At 42.8% G+C, this 20,271-nt stretch overlaps 1 protein-coding gene across 1 annotated transcript in view; it reads left to right on the plus strand.

Annotated features, from left to right (window-relative positions):
* The window catches only part of LOC143141838 (cholecystokinin receptor-like), a 30,112-nt gene extending 18,541 nt beyond the window's left edge, over positions 1 to 11,571 (plus strand). The window contains exons 4-5 of the mRNA XM_076302542.1: positions 3,224 to 3,351; positions 10,982 to 11,571. Coding sequence (XP_076158657.1) covers positions 3,224 to 3,351; positions 10,982 to 11,571 — 718 coding nt within the window. The remainder of the gene's footprint in view (positions 1 to 3,223; positions 3,352 to 10,981) is intronic.
* The last annotated feature ends 8,700 nt before the right edge of the window (positions 11,572 to 20,271 follow it).

Genomic DNA, 20,271 nt, shown 5'->3' on the forward strand with positions numbered 1-20,271 from the left:
TATAAACGCCTCGGACCCCAGCGGCTCATGAATCACGTCGTTTTCAATGGCCAAGGGAGGAAGCTCCTCCGTACAGTAATTTTCAATTGCGATAGGGGGTGCTGTTTTTAGCGGCAACGGTTCAAGAACGTTATCTGCAGTCTACGAATCTTATGTTGAACGGAAAGCTTGTTTGTTGTTTGCTCGTGAAATAAACTGTACAATGGAATCAGACAGGGCCGTAGTCACCATAGACATTGAGGGGGACGTGTCCCCCCCAATATTCAAATATGACCAAAATGTCCCCCCCAATATACGGACATAGAAAAATAAATAAATAAAACTCTACAGGAAACCAACAACCACCACCATCTGAAATGTAATCAAACATAAATAACGCACAAATTAGTGACCTAGTGATGGTTCCAGAGTAGCCTACACCCCTGAGTGGTTTGACCTGGTGGTTTTCCGTTTTTCTAGGGTACGGCCTGATTGTGTCCTCTTTTTAGTTTGTGAAAAAGAGGACATAAGAGAAAACAGTGCCTCAAAAGGCTATTTGAACTTATTTGTGAACGACAGAGAAAAACGCAATGCAATTTCGCTGTAAACACGTTTGAGGCTCTAGAATAACAAAATTCTGGACCATTTGTAAGGTCTCAAAGAGGACATGTCCTGGAAAAAGAGCACATCTGGTCACCCTAGTTTTTCGTTAGTGGCGTGCACTATCAAAAGCTTCCATTTACTGCACCCTACCAAAGATCCTTGATTACTGTACTAGCTCCGCTTTAACCCTCTCTGACCCTACTGCGGTGAGGTAGGGCTGGCAACACAATTCTCACAAAACTTGTTGGAAAGGTGTAGCACAGGCTAAGGAAATCCCATACATTTTTGGAGTCGATCAGACTCAAAGGGAACTTTGAAACATTGTCCATATTGTAACCTATTCTCGCAATGATAGCGAAAGTGAAAAGTTTTATTTTAAATGATGAATTTGTGCAGTGTCATTCATTTCTTTCATATTATTTAGATGCGCACTCGATCGCGCATCCATGCAGGCAAAACGTAGGAATCAAATGTGGCGACGGCACACAAGTTGGAAAAAACGTTGTAACAACTTGTTTGTGATTTTTAATAATATTTTTTGCATGGCCCTCAGACACCACCACAGATTTGGTCCCCCCCCCAATGTTGACATCATGACTATACGGCCTTGGAATCAGAGGACAATCTCAAATCTTTCATACATTCAAATACACTGCGAATACACTGATGTATGATGAATGTTTATCAAAGCAGGAAGACCAGCTCCAAAAATTCATATTCCAAAACAAGATGGTAAGGCTAGTGTAGGCTACTGAATGCTACATAGTCAGACAAATAGTCTACTCATGGCTAACTGGTAACGTTAGCACAGAAAACAATCAGCCATAGCCTACTGCTGGCCTGTCACATACGTGGACAGTTCACTTGGTGATAAAACATTTTTGGATAGTTATGAGTTGTTATAATCATCCAAGTTATGCCTTAACTAAACAATTGTTAAATAAGGTTCTTGTTGTTATGTTCTTGTTTTCACCGTTCTAAATGTATCTTTGGATGGTAACATTGTTAATGAATGTTTCAGACCATGATGCATTCCTTTAATGACGTCTTCAATAACATTTGCCTTTCGAGTATGCTTTCATAAATTCCCACTTAGCTATTACAACCTGTCTTTAAATTATAGGGATTTGGCTTTAAAAACCATAGCATGTTACAAATAACCACATTTAAGGTCTATTTTTAATGGTAAATAGTTACATGGTTTTATAAAACAGGTGTTTATTTTTATTATTATAGACTTTTCTGCCAATGTAGGCTATTACACTGAGCAAAACCTCCAGACTTTCCGTAATTTTGCACATCTGGAAAACAGTATTTCATAACTAGACCTACATATCTTCCCAGACCTAAATTTACATTTATTTACATTTACATTTATTAATTTAGCACTATTATCCAAAGTGACTTATATATTTAAATTATATTACAAAGTCCATTGTGCCCCCCCCCAGACCCCCCCGAGAATGTCAGAACAGCATTTATTGCACAACATTGCCAGTTAAAATGCTACATAGTACATACTGCTACTATAAATGTGTCTGGGTAGGCGGCCTACATACTCTATTGTTCACATATGCCACCAACACCATCACAACCTCAGATTTGCCACTAACGCCAATCAAGCAGACATTCCTTCCTCCGTTATTTTTTTAACCACCAGCCGCCACTGATACACACACACACACACAAACCCACACACACACACACACACACACACAGAGAGAGACCCCAGTGTATTTGTTTGTATAATCTCTCATCAACAGTTCCTCTCATTGTATTTCTTTTTTCCTCTCTTTCTCCATCTCTGTGTTTCTCTTTCTCTTTGGACCCAGCTGTGTCCCTTGGGTGTATGTGTGTGCTTTGGCTTTGATTGGCTTCCCCTTTTTTGTTAGGGACCAACTTGAAAGCCATAAAAGATGGCAAAGATGAAACGGTTTAATACGCATGCACACTCTCCCCCCCCCTCTCCTCCTCCTCATGCGTCTCAGACCCCAGAGGAAAAAAGCGAAAGAGCGGGGAAGATGAAAAAGAGGTCACTTTGGAAGGTGCGATCCGAGGGGGGGTGTCAATGACAGAGGGGGTGCAGAGGCGTCCCTATTAGTGGGGCACACACCCACGCAGACCATGAGAGTGGCGTCAGGGGCCAGGGTGCGAAAACGAGGCTGATGCGTAATGAACGCTCCCAGCAGAAGTGTGGGGCGCGCTTCACAGCGCCACACTGTCCTCACATTAACACAGGGGCAAGGGTGTGTGTGTGAGTGTGTGTGTGTGTGTGTGTGCGTGTGATATTTTTACATGTTTTTTATGCAGCTCATTTTAATTTGTATGGGTTGTGTGCTTTGTATCTTTCTGCTTCCACTTTAGCTGTTAGTGAAGAGTATGTAAGTGTGTGTAAGTCGAAAATATCCATACACTTTCAGCAGCTGTTCCCTAAAACCATTTGATATGTACAGTATGTTCCCACTTTTTAAAACTCTTTTAAAAGGAAATAAATGTGATTCACAAAAATCTCATTCCATCTTTATATCAAGAAGTAAGAAAAAAAGGAATTGAAACTCAAATTGAGGAAGTTGTACATTAAGTAGAAGTCAAATCAATAAAGTACACTAAGCATGTGTTCCTGGTCCTGGTGTTGTGGCAGGTACATCCTGCTGCTGCTGGTGCTGTTCCTGATCCCTGGAGTGGTGATGATGATCGCCTACGGCCTCATCTCCCGGGAGCTTTACCGGGGCATCCAGTTCGAGCTGGAGCAGAAGAACGAGGCCTCTGGTAAGAATCTGAACACATATTCAGTTCTGTGTCAGCGGTCATGATTTTTCAGAAATGTCTTTAATAGTTTTGGTGTATTAGGAAATATCATTCATGCAAATAAAGTATAAATTGAATCTTTCAGAGGACACTGGAAAAGATTACAAGATAACTAGATTAGATAGAACTAGAATAGATAGAATTAGAATTGCCGTGGAGACATTCTTCTGGCAATTCTCTTCCTGATTTTGATCATTTTCCAAATGGTCACAGAATGAATTTGTAGACTAATGACCCACAAACACAAACTATGTGCCAGTAGTGACTTCCACTGCTGAATCAAGAGCAGCAGATGGCTGCCTACTAGGCCTACTAAATACATATGACTATAAACCAAACTTGAATTTGAATGGCAGGTGCGCCCAACGATGCCCTCTGGTTGCCCTTCTCAACAGCCAACTACAAAAGTGATCACCATGCAGTCGATGCTTTCCTGTCCAGCCCTGTATGATTGTTTGGTTGGAACCGGCTGTGGATGGCCCTGATGTAGGCTGTTCTGCCCGGAGCTGGACGGGCAGCCAATCTCTGCCTTTTTACCATCCCTTGTGCCAGCCTTCTGATACTTTATGTCGGGCTGTGGAGGGTTATTGCCCATCGCACCGTGGTGCCAAACGTGAGAATAAATGCCTACTTCAAGGGCAGTCTGTGTCTGGAGGGGCCGATCTGTCTCTCTGCCTGTGGACAGGTCCGTCGCCGATCTTAGGGGCGGAGTGCAGGCACCATCTCGCTGAGTTAAATTGCACCTCTAATGAGACCCATCCATCTCCAAACAACAGGCCCTGCAAAGCTGGATTGCCTGTATTGACTGTGATAACAGCAAAAACCCCAGTGTAGATCTTCGCAATCATGTTGAGGCACTTCGAGGCTGTCATTTTCATGGAGGGCATTGCGATGGCGTTTGAAAGGTCATTTTGTTCAAGTGTGGCAGATTGGATAGGAAGTTTAGCAGAGAATTCTTGACTTTTACACAATATACCACAGGCTATTTGACCAGTTGAAGGTGCTCTAAGCAATGTTACGTGGTTTCTCAGCTTAAACATTTTTTGTCACATACAGCAAACATGTCCCCACAATCCACTAGCTGCCTGTCCCCTGAATACACTGTAAAAATGTGGTCTCTGTAGACAGCCCAGGCTCCAAAAACGGCAACAAAAGCAGCCTGATGCAGTCTGGACCACAAAACATAAACATTTTCAGCTATTCACCAATGAGATGAGCATTCAGGAGAGTTTCAGTTGCACATGAAGGAGGGGGAGGGAGGGCGGAGCTAGCTCTCTGTTTTGTTTGAATGTCAACAGAAATGACGTTACCACATCGCTAAGAGCACCTATGAGCAACATGTTTGAAAACAACAATCCTAAAACTGCCAGAAAAAATGGTGAAAGCAAATAAAAGTGTACTGGAAGATGTCAGTGTCAAATGTGCCACTTTGTTCACATTATCTGTTCTTGTTATATAAACTACATCTTCCGACACTTCCGATCAGCTTTCACTGTAGGATTGATGTTTTTTTGGGTCTGTTTTCCATGTCTGTGTACATGTAATGTCTTTAGGGATCAAAAACGACAAGTTGTCTTGAGAGCCACCATTCAGTTTTACAAACGAAACAGCTGAAACAGTCAGAGCCTGGTCCATCTTAATATTTATCAGAAGTGTGGTCTGAAATGTTATATAAACAGTTTGTACAGTTATATAAACTGGGTCTGTTATATAAATTAAGAGACATACAAAGAAATTGTATATTCCATCCCCATCCTGCAATTACCATATATTGATTGTGTGGTTCTAAGCTTTATTGACAGTGGTTTTATTGCTAAAACAAACAGCAGTGGACTGAAAGGGCAACCCTGATGTGTTCCTCTGGATAAATGTTGTGAACAAAATGTATTAGTGACTACTGCTGCTTTTCGAGATGAATGCAGTAGTCAAACCCAATAACCAAATTGTGGACCAAACCCAAACCTATACCCAACACAGAAAAGACACGATTCTGTCGAATACCTGCTCTGCGTGCTCCCAGATGCTGGAGAATGTACCACATTTAGAAGTCTACGGATGTTAATGCATGAATGAATGACGCCATCCCACAAAACCCAAATTATATCAGAAGCTTAACTGTGATAAGAGCCTCTGTGAGGCTCTGTGGGAGGGCTTCCTGTTCAAAAGAGTGGTTAAACATGTTAAGAAGCAAAGTTAAAATGTTAAGTTGATTGCCATATGTAAAGTGTAATAAGTATAATGGAATGCTTCTTTACATACTTGAACATTAACCAAATTACCATGCAATAAAATAAATATATATAAATAACACAAGAGAGAGAAATGGTAATACAGTATTTTCCGGACTATAAGTCGCTCCTGACTGTAAGTCGCATCAGTCAAAAAATGCATCATCAACAGGAAAAAAACATATATAAGTCGCACCGGACTATAAGTCGCATTTATTTAGAAATGTATTTCACAAAATCCAAAACCAAAAACAGAGACTATGTAACTGGATTATTGAGGCCAAAAAGATTAATGTTAATGAAGAAGAAGGAGTGAAGGCAGCCAAGAGGAGGGCAGGAAGGTAATTGCAAAGCAAAATATTCACTGAAAGAAAATACCACGTGGTACACCAAAATGTATCTAAAATGTGGAGAATACAATGCAATCAAGAATTTTGGGGGATGTGGAGTCACATGCTGGCAGCAGATTAAATGCTCACTAGAGAGAAAAAGATGCAGTTTTAGACGTGACTGAAGCAAGCCAGGCAATAGGCCTATACAGGCAATAGGCCCGACAGTAATTGTAAAGCAATTTACAAAAGATTCCCTGAACAAAAATGCTGATATGATACCTGAAAATGTAGCTAAAAATGTGGAGAATGCAATGCAATCAAGCATTTTGGGCGATGTGGAGTCACAAGCTGGCAGCAGATTAAATGCTCACGATAGAGAAAAAGAGGTTTTAAAAGGACGTGACCGAAGCTGAGGCAAGCCAGGCAATAGGCCTAGGCCCGACGGTAATTGTAAAGCAATTTACAAAATATTCACTGAACAAAAATGCTTATGTGGTACATGAAAATTTAGCTAAAAATGTGGAGAATGCAATGCAATCAAGCATTTTGAACGATGTGGAGAGACAAGCCGGCAGCAGATTAAATGCTTGAGAGATAAAAAGATGCGGTTTTAAAAGGACGTGCAGACCGAAGCTGCTGCAAGCAGGTGATATTTAGAAATTTATTTCACAAAATCCAAGACTAAGAACAGACAGACTATGTAACTGGACACATTGAGGCCAAAAATATTATATCTACAGGGAATGTTGAAGACGAAGGAGTGAATAGTGGCAAGAGGCAAGGCGAAGGCTGCTGACAAGGGCCCGACGCTATTGTAAAGCAATTTACAAAAGATTCACTGAACAAAAATGCTGATGTAGTACATGAAAATTTAGCTAAAAATGTGGAGAATGCAATGCAATCAAACATTTTGGACGATATATTGGCACAAGCTGGCAGCAGAACAAATGCTCGCAAGAGAACGAGAGAAAAAAAGATGCAAATTTCAGCGCGGGATTGCGGGTATTGCGGGTATTGCGCATAAATGAATACTAAGTAATGAGCAAACTAATAAAAGTCCCCCAACTCTAGCCATCATAATGCGAGAAATTCCCACACATTTTACAACGCTGTCTGACATTAATCTAATAATAGAGCGGCCTGAATGCGGGACTATTGACTGGACGGACCAACTCTGACTTCAATTGAACCCCATGCAGAGACACACACACGCCCGGGCGCAGGACCACGAGAGAGGTGCCTCTCTCTGTTTGCTCTCTCTCTCAGCATTTGTCACCGCTAAAGTCAAATTATAGCCTTTAGGTGCTTCTACATCAACCGCTATCGACAGGAAAGGAAAACAAACGTTTAGCAATCAGGAACCGTCAGGAATTTTGCAAACACAGAAGCATGACAGCCTATAATATAACGCGAGAGAACATGGATTTGTTCTCCATTTGAGGAACGTTATAATCGATTGCGGACGTGAACAGACAGCTACAGACACGGAGCGCACTTTCTGTGCATATTCACGTGAAAGATAATTAGTAGCAAAACAGCGATCAAATATTACATGGCAGTGAGTTTTGTTTTCAAATATTTTCATGCATGTCTAGATAACGGGTGAGGAATGTTTAGGGGACAGACTATCGTAAATCCTCAAAGTATGGCTGGGCAAAGCACAGCACCTTTATTTGGACCATGGCTATTCGAGTCAGCTATAGGCCTTTATTTCTTGCGTTTTACTGTGAGACATAGGCCTATACTTTTCGTTTGGAGCGGCATACCGGTAGGCTATCAATGGCAATGGTTCACTATTAAGTTTCATGTATGAAAGAGTGAAGGGATTTCCATCCGCTTATTGCGAGATAAGGCATCAGCTTTCATTCATTCATGGAACGTGTGCTGTGCTGCAAGGGAAACCTTATTCCGTATAGCCAAAGAGGTCTAAGATAGCCTAAATTTAGTTATTTTTTAAATTATGCATGATTTACTTTTTTATAAAATTCGCCTGGCAGCAATAATTGTGTTTAAATGTAGGTTAACCTGTGGCTGCGTGCCACTGGTAGCTTGAGAGCAACGTGTTGGAGACTCATGGTAGGACGATGACTTTTCATTGGCAACAATATTAAACCAACCAACAATATAAATTATTAAAAAGAGCTCTTTTATGAGTTAAATTGAAACAAAATGATACTGTCTTTTATTTGGCCCGGCCATAATTTGAGGATTTAAGTATGCACGTGTGTTTCAAGCGCAAGCACTAATCTCTGACTGAAAGTGCACAGGCATTTGAGAGCGCTCTCTCAAGGCTGTAGACGATAATGTTTCATGTAGGGTTCATGTCAGTTCATATAAATTAACATTTAAAAACATGTTCAATCATATATTTTTTTCATATATAAGTCGCACCTGACTATAAGTCGCAGGACCAGCCAAACTATGAAAAAATGTGCGACTTATAGTCCGGAAAATACGGTAAGTGCATGTTAATGAGTGTGTTGAGTGTTAAACAGTCACAGGGATACATGGCACAGGGATACACATTGTCCCCAGGGGTGTAGTGGTAAAATAAGAGGTGGGTAAACTATGAATTCTATTATCACGGTCAGGTGTACTGCGTCTTGCGGTATCAGATTATTAAGAAAGGCATTCAGAATACCAGTGGTATTAAATGGTTGATGATGAGTGTACATAATTGTGAATGTGGATAATACAGTGTAGTTTTTGAATGTTAAAAAGTTGAAATTGGTGAATACACTCTTTTGACAGATTCTAATAAGACAGTGTTTCCCATACATTGACTCATTTGTGGCGGCCCACCACAATATCAACATTGACCACCACACAATGATTTAAATTGGATAGAATTTGTTCATTGTAGAGCTATGTGCACCTTCGTACAGCCTCTCCTTGTCTCTGTCTCTAAAAGAACCTATAAGCCTGTTTAAAGTAAACATTAACAGTCCTGCAAGGCATAGAAGCAAACTGGCTAAATTGTGCTTAAATCTGTTAGCATCATAACCACGCTGCGCTAATTTGTTAAAAACTGTTGCATTCAAGTTAATTCTACAAACCTACCACCACAAATAGAATTTATGTGGGAAACACTGTAAGATGTGGTTAAACTCATACATTTCAGAGGTGGATAAACTGCATTTACTTGCATTTAGCCTCCACTACATCCCTGATTGTCCCTGAATCTCATTGTGTCCATGCGGATAGCCCTGAGCCGTTTACCAGAGAGGAGACCAGTGCCAGTGCAGGGTGCCTAGAGTGTTTCATGATGCGCCTGCTTTTCCTGAGGCCGCCTGTGATATACTGTAGATGTCCTGCATTGCAGGGAGCTGTGTGCCCATAAGTCTTTGTGCTGTGCTTTGTGCTGTGATGTACTGTAGATGTCCTGTGCTGTTTTAACCAGCGTTTGTAGGGCTTTATTGTCCCGTGCAGTGAAGCTGCCCCACCAGGATGTAATGCACTCTGTGAGGATGGACTCCACAGCACTCTTGTAAAACTGTTAAGACGGTAGAGAGCACCTGAGATTTCCGCAGACTGAAGATGTGCGAGGACGTGAAGGTGTTGATGGGCCTTTTTTGTGACAGCTGCTGCTTTGTTCTGTCCTCTTGAGGTCATCACTGAGGGTGACCCCAAGGAATTTAAAGCTGTGGTTTCATCTTTCTATCAGCTGTGTGTAACACATGTGTGTGTAACACATTGAAGACATCTCCTAGATCCGGTTGCACTCAACCATGCCTGGAAACGAGTAACAGTGTCTGTAAGTGTATTCACAGAGGTTTGGAGCAATGCAGTCACCTTCTGAATTAGAGCAGACATGTCTTCTTTGAGTGAAGTTCCTTGTTAAGCTACCTCAACTACAAGCTAGCTCATTTCATCACTAGATACATACAGGATATAGGTCTCTCCGCACCCAAACCAGCAGGTTCAGAGGAAGCTTCTTCCCAGCGGAGCTTCTTCCTAAATCCTGTTCTTTTTTGATTAAATGTGTTTATGATTTTATGATTTTAAATGTTTTTATGATTAATTAATACACCTCTCTTAAACCAGCAGAAGCATGGCAAACTGTGCATCATGTATTGATGGAGCCTTTGGAATTCCCCTTCACTCCTTAGTGCCCTCGTGACTGACAGCTCCCAGTTGTTGTCAGAAGGGAAAGGAGTCTGGGGACCCAGGAAGCCTTTCTGATTGGCTATTGTACTAGTTTCCATGCAGAGGGGCAGAAGGGCAGAAGCCCTGCTGATATGTATTTTGTGTATGTTGGAGTGAGCAAGACTGTGTGTGTGTGTGTGTGTGTGTGTGTGTGTGTAGCCCTACACAAGAGAAGAGAGAGAGAGATTTGTGTGAGGGGAGAGAAGAGAAAGAGAGGGGGAGCGATAGAGAGAGAGAGAGAGAGAGATAGATAGATAGAGAGAGAGAGAGAGAGAGAGAGAGAGAGAGACACCCTGGAGGCCATCCCCTTTGGCTCTCCAGTCTGATTTGTACACGACTTTACACTTCCCATCTCCGTCCTGAGGGACGTGTACACAAGCCTGGGCTTGGCTTTAAGGGCCGTGCCATTGTGAAGCGTGCAGGGCTGCCCCCCCCCCCCCCCCAGTCCCCTGGAGTCCAGACAGGGCTGAGCATGGGGGTGGAGGGGAGGTGGACATCTATGGGGCCAGATCAAGATGGGGGGTGTATTTTACATAACCCACTCATCCCCGACGGGAGAGGGACTAGCTACTGCTTTGTGCAGAGGAATATGTCAGGGATGAAAACACAAGGGCTCTGATGGATAGAGCTTTGATACGAGCGCTGGCAGCTTTGACAAAGGACTTGGTCTTGTATTTACATAATAAAAGTGCATTATATTTAAAAGAATAAAGATGACATTTTAACAGTGCAAGAGGATGTTTAAAAATAAACATTCTCATTAGATAGTAATTTCTTATTTCCTTTCCAGGCGCACACACCAAGGTGGTATATTTCTAATGGTCTGTGATTGTCAGCTATATCACAGCTGTCCCTCCTCTTCTCTGCTTCCTCTTCCTGGCTTAGGGATGAAAAATGGCCTGAATGGTGTCGTCTCTCCAAGTGGCGGTGGCAGTGGCGGCACAGGCAGTGACGAAAGCGACGGCTGCTACATCCAGGTGCCCAAGAAGGGCGCGGCGGTGGCCAGCAACTCCATGAAGCTGTCGCCTCTGACCGCTCCGCCCCGTGCGCCCGAGCGGCCACGCTCCAACACGTCCGAGGCCAAGCTGCTGGCCAAGAAGCGCGTCATTCGCATGCTGCTGGTCATCGTGGCCATGTTCTTCATCTGCTGGATGCCGCTGTACTCGGTCAACACGTGGAAGGCGTTTGACTTGCGCTCGGCCCACCGCGCCCTCTCGGGCGCCCCCATCTCGCTCATCCACCTGCTCTCCTACACCTCGGCCTGCGTCAACCCCATCATCTACTGCTTCATGAACAAGCGCTTCCGCAAGGCGCTGCTCAGCACCTGTGCCGGGTGCCTGTGTCGCCGGGCGTTGCCGTGCCCGGGCCATGGCGCCGGCAGGAAGGGCCGTGGGCCCGACGATGACGTCACTGTCATGACCACAGGCATGTCCAAGGTCAGCTACATGTCGGTCAGCACGGTGATTCCACCCTAGAAGGCATGGGCGGTGGAGGGAGTGAAAAAAAAAAACTGTTTGCCCCCAATGACTCCTCAAGGGTGGTTTATTTTAGTTTATTTATTTATTCGATTGGCTGTCATTGCATTTTTCTAGTCAGCATTTCTCATGTCAGACTTCTGATAAGATAGTTGACTATGGTCTTGGCTTTGTCTTTTCTTTCTTCAATGTGTTTCAGTCTAAATTAATGTGTTAAATGGTTGTTGATGAGAGTTTTGAACTGTCCTCTTTTCTATTTGCTTCTGCTGCTAGTTTCTCCTATTTTGTGTGACAAATTCAACCTGAGGAGAGTTGGCTTTTAGTCGTCTGATTCTGCTGTTCAATATTCTTGTATTAATGTTGTGATCTCTGTGCTAAAACTAACAGCTACAGGATTTTTGTGGATTCTGTGCATTTTAAGTTTATTTCTGCTGTATAAATAATGTTTAATCCACCATCTAACCAGAAAAAAACAGTTCTATATTCACATCAATACAGGTTTACAAGCCCTAAATATATACTTTTACCTATTGAGCTATATAATTCTTATGGACATCACTTCACTATGGACTTCATGACCATTTTGCATGGACAGGCTTGACCACACAAAGCAAGCTCTCCCTCTCGCTGTGCTGGACTACAGATGGAGCTGCTGGCGGGGGCAGCGCTCTGTTCCATTCACTCTGATCTCATTTGTCCTGCTCCTGTGCCTCACAGAGCGTGTGCATTTCTAATGTCTATGTGCACGGCCCCTCTGCACAACACTGCACAGCAGTACACTGGCCTTGTGTGGAAAGTGTCTAATGTGAAAGCAGACAGTTTTTCACTTTGGCAATCAAGGACGAAGCATTTATTGAGGAACAAAAACATTGAACCATTGAACATTGAACTAAAATGGTTTCACCCTTCACCATGACAACTGTGGAACTTGTGTTACAATAATATTTTCTTACTAGAAGGCATGGCATTTACGTAAGCCAGAAAGGTACTGTGTGCGTGCAACACAAATGAACTATTGCTTAAAGTGAATTATGTCACTAATCTGTGACATTATATCACTAAGCAGTCACTACTCTGACCTTTTTTCATCATCACAATATTCTTGTTTTTTTATTTTGTTTTGTGAAAGCTCAGATTTCATCAGATGTTCCTATCCAGCCAACCTATCATTTTTAAGAGGGCTGGTTACCTGTACATACTCCATTTATTCGACCTGGCATCCATCAGAAAACCACAGCATGTCTATGGATAAAAAAGGGGCATGGACTTAAAAAGAGTAATCTTTCATCAAAATAGGCTTTCTTGTTCCTTTTCACATTGTGATCAGTCGTCTACCTCAGCTTCACCTCTGCTGTATACCCTCCTTCTCTCTGGTAATAACCTGCAAATCTATATGCTGCTTTGCTATTCAAGCTCATTTCCTTTGCCTCAGAGAAGACCATATAAAAGTACTGTAATGGCTTGTGTTACATCAAGTATATTACACCTGTAAAAAGGACTTCTAGGAGATCTAGACAAAGTGATTCTAACGCTCCATCTCTGAAGCTGACGATAGCAGACACACTCAATGAGTCCACTTCACACTGGGCCCCTGTCCAAAATTCCAGTTCCTTTAAACGAATTTCTCTCCACCAACACAATGTATTAATCTGTTGCTCTCTGTGGCGTTACAGAATAGCGGTGAATGAATCAGACGTGAAACGAAGTGGCACCCACAGTCGAAGTGAGATGACCAGGACAGATGTGAATTGATAGTGTTTTGTTTTTGCAGGAGTTATGCTTTCGGCTATTGTGAATGCTACACCACAAGATGGATGGCTATAATCTGTTAGCTGAACAGTCATGCAGTTTTAATGGTGTATTGCTGCTGGTGGTTCCTGAGCTGTGTACACTGCTGATGTAAGGAGAGAAATTGTCGCCTCGAATACACAGCTGTCAGACACTATTAGAGCCCCCACCCCCTGTTTACCTCTGCCTGCCTGAAAGTCAATATACCCCTAAAGCCCATAGACTCATGTGTTAGTATGTATGTGTGTGTGTGTGTGTGTGTTCCATTAGCTATGGTATTTCCCATGCCATGCCCATAGGGACTTTCTTCTTATTTGTCTTCTACTCCTTTCTCCTTCATCCTGCTATCTCTTCTCTCATCTGCCTGAAAACACCACTGATGTGTCACTGCATGCATTAGCAAATGCATATTCTCTCTCTCTCACACACACACACACACACACACACACACACTGCTTGCACATTCTTTAAAAATGTTTTCTCACCTCTTGTGTCTCTATGTGTGTAAGTATTTGTGCTTGCATTCGCTTGCGTGTCAGTGTGTCTTTCAAGTCACTCTTTTGAAGTGATAACTTTGGAAGTGAAGAAATGGAAGTTGTCAGGTTTGGATCAATCTTTGTTTTTGAACAAGGCGAGTTCCTGGACTCCTTTACAGTGAACCTTAAATTGGCTCCTATCCTAGCAATAATCCTGGTTGTAACTGTGCTTTTACTGTCTTGACAGCCCCCCTCAATCAGAGTCTAGCCAGACACAAGAGGAACTGTCTGAGACACCAAAGTTTCCAGGGACACTTTTAACAAGGCTTTTACCCGCTCCATTCAATCAAGTTCTGCTTTGATCCATGAGCCTAATATCAGCTGGGGTGACTTATGTTTAATTGAAATTTCTTTCATAACCACCAAAGACAATAGGAATAACAGACGAGCCCTTGTTCCTCTGTGTTGACTTCAAGCAACGACGATAAACAATATTTTCTTGTTTAGAAGCCCCCTAATTACCTGTTGGCCACAAAGGACCCCTTTGTCTCCCCTTTCATTGCTTTCAAATTGAGAATGGCTGTTTTTAGCCCCAGTTATGAGCTCTAGAATGGACAGCTTGAGCTCTCTCAAGAGGGAGATGCAACACAGGCTGCGTTATTAGACCAACAATATGACTGAGAATAACACTTTAAGGCGAGACAGTGGGCTATATAGAATCTCCGGTTTATTAACTGTCCATGAAATGCGCCTCTCTAAAGAAAGAATTATTAAATATTAGCAGCCTGCGAAGAATATGTTTTGTTGTTAACTGTGAACTATATTCAACTGTATCATACTTGTGTGTTATATATGTTTAAATGTAATGTGTTGTGCCAAGATATATTGCTTCTTAAGTGGCAGACTCTATGTATTAGGAAAATATTATGCAGTGCTGATTATTAGATACCGTGCGTCTCAAAGCAATGTCAGTGTGTCTGTGTGTAGATATTATGGATAATAATTTCCAACCCTCGCCCTCCAAAGACAAAGCAAACTTGCCATGTTATATAAATATTTGTGAACATTTTTTTTCACTGTATAAGCATTGATAGCTCCGACAGAAAACACTAACTAGAGAATGTGAAAGGAAGAACTTTTTAACATCACAGTCTCAAGGCCACCATAGCCTTAACAGAGAGAGAGAGAGAGAGAGAGAGAGTGTATGTGTGCATGTGTGCAGTGTGCATGTAGCCTACACTGTGTGTGTGTGTGTGTGTGTGTGTGTGTGTGTGTGTGTGTGCATATTTGTGTATGTGATTTTGGATTATAGATCCTGAGCTGGCCACCCTGGGGCAACGGGGTATTGTTTGTACTTTAACTTCAGAGATACCTGTTCAATCACTGTATAGAAAAATGGGCCGCTTTGTCATTTATATTGTTTTGTATTATGAGAAGATCGAACTGATCCTCGTTTACCGTGCCTCTTGTTCCGCAAAAAAGAAAAAAAGAAAAAAAATGAAACGCCGGAGCCCATATTTCTGTTATTTATGATTCAGTGATCATATGAATTAAAGCTCTTTGAAAGGACACCATTTAGGTGAGGAATAGCTGTTAGCTTGCCAAATCATCTTGCCGAAACATCTCTATGTGGTGCTGGCTGAGTCGCTGAGACGTTATCTGTGCACGCACCCTCTCAGTGGCCACTGTGAACCCTTTTAACATCACTTCTGTGATTATTTAGGTGTGTGCTCGCGACTGCGCTAGAAAGTCTTTGTGAAAGTCATCAGCAGTTCTTACAACGGCAAGTTCTTATCTGCAATCATAAACAGCAAGCTCCTTTTACAGCTTCTTCCTCTCCCACTTGGGTTAAAAGGAGGATTGTGTGCCTTTATCATGATCTGGTACATTTACCATTACAGCCTGCTGACAAATATGGTGATTCATAGCTTGGTATTAAAAGCAATGAGACAAACATTTACCTTTGCCTCTTGTTACGAGTATAACAGTTGGAACAGTGTGTCAGTGAGCGGTCAACTTAAGGTTTACCTTGTGTGTACACACCAGAGGAGTGATGGGGATTGTAATGTAGACATGTGTAGGCTTCCTCGAAGAGTGTGTACATAGTAGCGGGGTGGGGTGGGTGCATTGTCTCTGCCATACATGTAAATATATATGTATGTGAAACTGTGTCTGTGGAAGTCTGCCTGGCAGACCAATGAGGTTCACACTGAATAAAGCTTTTTTCGTGACATGGATGATGGCATGAATTTTTTCATATGTACTTTGAAAAGAGATTGAATGGGGTTCAAACTAGAATGTACAGTTATTCGATGTGTGTGGAAAGTTGAAAGTAGATTCAATAAACCCATTGAAATGTAGGAAAAACACTCCAGCTTTCTTATCACCCAAAACGTTTTCTACTAATGCAAGTGTTTAGAGAGAGCAATGGTGTCAGTTTCGAGATTGTAGAGCCAACAAGACTTCAGGGAGCAGAGAGAGAGAGTGCCCATAACTCCCATTTGGCTCTGTGCCTGGAAATCTTAAGATAGTCCTTGACCCCTCCAAGGCCTGTCCTCCATCAAACATTCTCCCTCCCTCCAACATAAACAACGCACAGAATGAGTCCATGACTTACATCATCTGCTGATGAAATGGAAAGTTACAGACAGTAATGGAAACGTCAGCAAAAGTTTTGCCAGGAAGACTCCAAAGCAAAAATGAGACCACAAGGAAATGTTTAATTTGCTATGTGTAGTGCAGGATTTGTGCACCTGCAACAAGGGATTTGTGAACCCGTAGCCCCTATTTTGTGTTTACAAGGTATAAAATATGTACAACTTCAAATTTACTGTTACACATTTGTGAATTTAGTGTACGCATGCAAAATCTGCAGTTGCATGTGCTAAAGACTTTTGCTACAATAATACCTTCATAGAACTGGGCAGTAACTGTCACCAAATTATTGGTCTGCCATTTCATTGAGTCATAGCACGTACTATCAGCAGTTATCAGAGCCACTCTACTGCCTTCTGCCCCAAAACATTGGTCAAATAACCTCTGTCTGCTGTCCATGGTGCTGAGCCAGTAAGCAGTGGTGGCAATGGACACAAGGTTGCCCCTACATTCAATTTAATGAGGGAAGTGTGAGTAATAACAGTCTCTTCTTTCATCCATCTTTCTCCTGTCATTTTTTACGTTTGTAGTTTTTGCAAAGATCCTCAACCGAAGGGCTAACAATGAAATTCAGTAGTTTGTTGTTATGAGTTACGTTTGGAAGAAGACTATGTTACTGTAGATTGTAAAACAATTTGCCACAGGCAATAAAATATAGTGCCAGACACTAAACAACTTCAGGGTTCTTTCATAAACTTTACTTTTTACTCATAAAAATTCAAGTCAAGTCAAGTCAATGCTTTGCCAGTGCGATGGAACATCGCCTGGAATTTGGTTTCACTAGTTCGCCCGTCGGCATGATTGCTATACTGAGTGAATAAGCTAAGCGCGTGTTTGGCATGGTAGCTGGCCGTGGTCATGGATACCTGAAGCGGAGATCGCGATAGAGCGATGGCCGCTTGCACCCCAAAAGAGCAGAAAGGAAGGCCACTACCGAAATTACATTTGCGCTTGCTTAGCAAGTCATAGATCCACTAGATGGAGTGGATGTACAGTAGGACTGATTGGCATCCGTGAACCAATGGCTCAGTATTGATTGCTGCTCTGATAGGACAATGCATGCCGCTGTAGTAGCAGCTCCTATCCTGAATGCACGGAGTAGCGGCCTGCGGGAACCGGATTTGACAAGGATATATATTAGAGTCTGGAACCTGTGACGAGTGATGGGTACCCTACATCTGAGATGAAGAGAGCGGGCTAGTAGCGATGCTGAGCTGACTGATATGAGATGTAGTGTGATGGGTATGAAAGCTGAGGATCTGAGGCAGAGGGTGTCAGGGTTCGGCTGAGCTGCTGCGTGAGGGTCTCGGGGCTCGGTGGAGCCGACGTTGCATGGGTCCTTGAGCTCAGCGTATCTGTTGCTGCATGGTTCTCGAGGCTGGTGGAGCCGAAGTTGCATGGGTCCTGGATCTAGGCTTAGTTGTTGCTGCATGGCTCTTGGGGCTCAGCGGAGCCGTTGTAGCAGGGGCTCAGCAGAGCAGTTGCTGCATGGGTCTCCCTGAAGCTGTTGTTGCATCGGGTCAAAGGTCATTCCGTACCATCTGTGGCAACCTTAAATTATTCAACCTGGGCTGAAAGAATACTTTTAGAATACCATTACCTGATAAACATGACATATTCAGCATGATACAACACATAATACATGATAGGCAGATAAGGCATGAATAGCATGAATGGTGAGTATCCAGATGGAATGAAATGGCTGTGGCCAATGAATAGCTGGGTAGACGGAACAGGATGTTAAAGCTGGAACGTGCAGCGTGAGGAGGTGGTCGAAGGGCCTTTGCTGTGGCTAGTGAATGGCTGGGGAGCCGGAATGGGACGTCGTGATCCGAAGCACTTGCGGAGTGCTGATAACCCGCTGCGGCGGGCTGGTCTAGCGCATAGCCGGGGAAGGGATGGGTAGGGGGGAAGGGAGGGAGCAGTCGTCGGAACGACTGGAAGAGGGGCAGCCCTGGACTGGGTCCTGGCTGGGGGAAGTAGGTGGGGAAGGGGAAGAGGGGGCGGAGGGAGTAGCGACGCGGTCGCTACCGGGGCCGTCTGAAGAAGTGGAGTCGGATCCGGAAGTACGGCGGAGATGCTGCGGGAAGGAAGTCGGTGGTTAAGAAACTGGGCCGCTGGCGTGGCTGTGGCTGAAGCTGCGGAGTGATACGCTCTGGAGCGTGTGGTGCAGGAAAGCGCTGTCAAGAGCAGCCTGCTTCCTGGTCAGGAGAAGAGCTTTTTTTTTTTTTTTTTTTTTTGATGTCAAGATTTAGCTAATATCCAAAGTTGTGCCACTTCTGATTGAGGAGCATGTCAGTGCAGTGTCGTGTTTCACTAACTGTCACACGAGAAGACAGCATAAATAATTGCAGCTTGCAATAAGATAATGCATTGCAATGCGATAGAGCAAACATTTTAATAAGCTGTCAATTAGGGGGTGGTGGCGATCACTCCCTCTTGTCGGTGTTGGCATGGAATGAAACAATAAACCGGTGTTCAAGGAGTGTCATTAATATATTCTGGCTGTAGACTGGGGTTTGAGGGCCTGCTGAGAGCAAACGCAACTGCCTGATGTTAGAGCCTTGAAGTATGCTGGGGTGAGCAGGCTATAGCATAATCGATAGTTGTAGCCTACCCTTGCTCTGTGCAGTGACCTGAAAACACTGGTGAACCAGGTGGCTGTAGCCCATGGACTGGATGTAGCTTTTGGATGGTTAGTAGTGAAAAGACCCAGCTCTATTACGTCTGCCTACCGAGGCTTTGCGACTCCAGTAATTTTGCGAGCGCCGCGGCGTGTGACGTATGGATAAGGAGGCCGGCTTAAATACCCTGGCGGCGGATGACCGGTGAGTTAATTGCTGTCAATCATCCCTAATGGCTCCTCCCGAACTTTATTGAGCCTAAGCACTAAATGATGTTTAGAAAACATCATTTAGTGCTTAGGCTCATACAGTACAGACAGAAAAAACATACAGTAAGACAGCGTACATAGCACAAGACAGCTACACAGAGGACAGAATAAAATGCAAATGGATAAAATACAGGAGTGTCTGGAGCCCTATAGTTAAATAAATTAGGGCAATTCCACGGAAAATTGACTTTTTGTCACATCCATAACGCCAGTGAAATGCCTTGGCATTTGTATGATGTGAATGATAACATTAATTTGTTGTGCATTTTTTCTCATGTACATTCTTCAGCCAAAAATAGCAAATGCTCAAATTATATGTAATCATTCACATCATACCTAACCATACAATCACATTTTATTGGCGTTATGGATGTTACAAAAAACATAATTTTCCATGGAATTGTCCATTACTTACACCATAAAACAAAATAAAAAAAGATAAATAAAACAAAACAGTAGTTAAAACAAAACAGTAGTAATTCTTCTTCAGTATAGTGTGTGTCAATGGACATTTTTGCTTCATCATATTTGAGTGCTCTAAACAAAGCCATCAATGGGTGACCAAGTCCATCTATGACAGGACCTCACAGTTTTGAAGATGAGGGATGACCATAGCCTAATTCTTCACCGTGTCAGTGGTAATGATTGCATAACATAGCTCCTACTCATGGCCTGACAAGACAGAATTGGTGGCACAAGCAATGTCATGTTTCAAAGTAGTTGTGAAGCAAATATGACCATCTTGCTTCATAAGCACATTTTGCATGCAACAGTGCTCTGTATATTATAATAAAGATACAAATATGTATATTGTGTGACAAACACTCATTTAACTTTATATAAAAAGACCAACACTCTAGTATTTCTTTATATTGTTATTACATACCT

This window comes from Alosa pseudoharengus, unplaced genomic scaffold (genome assembly GCF_046254945.1).
Source record: "Alosa pseudoharengus isolate Yale_2024_CS ecotype anadromous, Long Island Sound unplaced genomic scaffold, YU_APseudo_1.1 YU_APseudo_1.1_scf_24, whole genome shotgun sequence".
Taxonomy (NCBI): Eukaryota; Metazoa; Chordata; class Actinopteri; order Clupeiformes; family Clupeidae; genus Alosa; species Alosa pseudoharengus.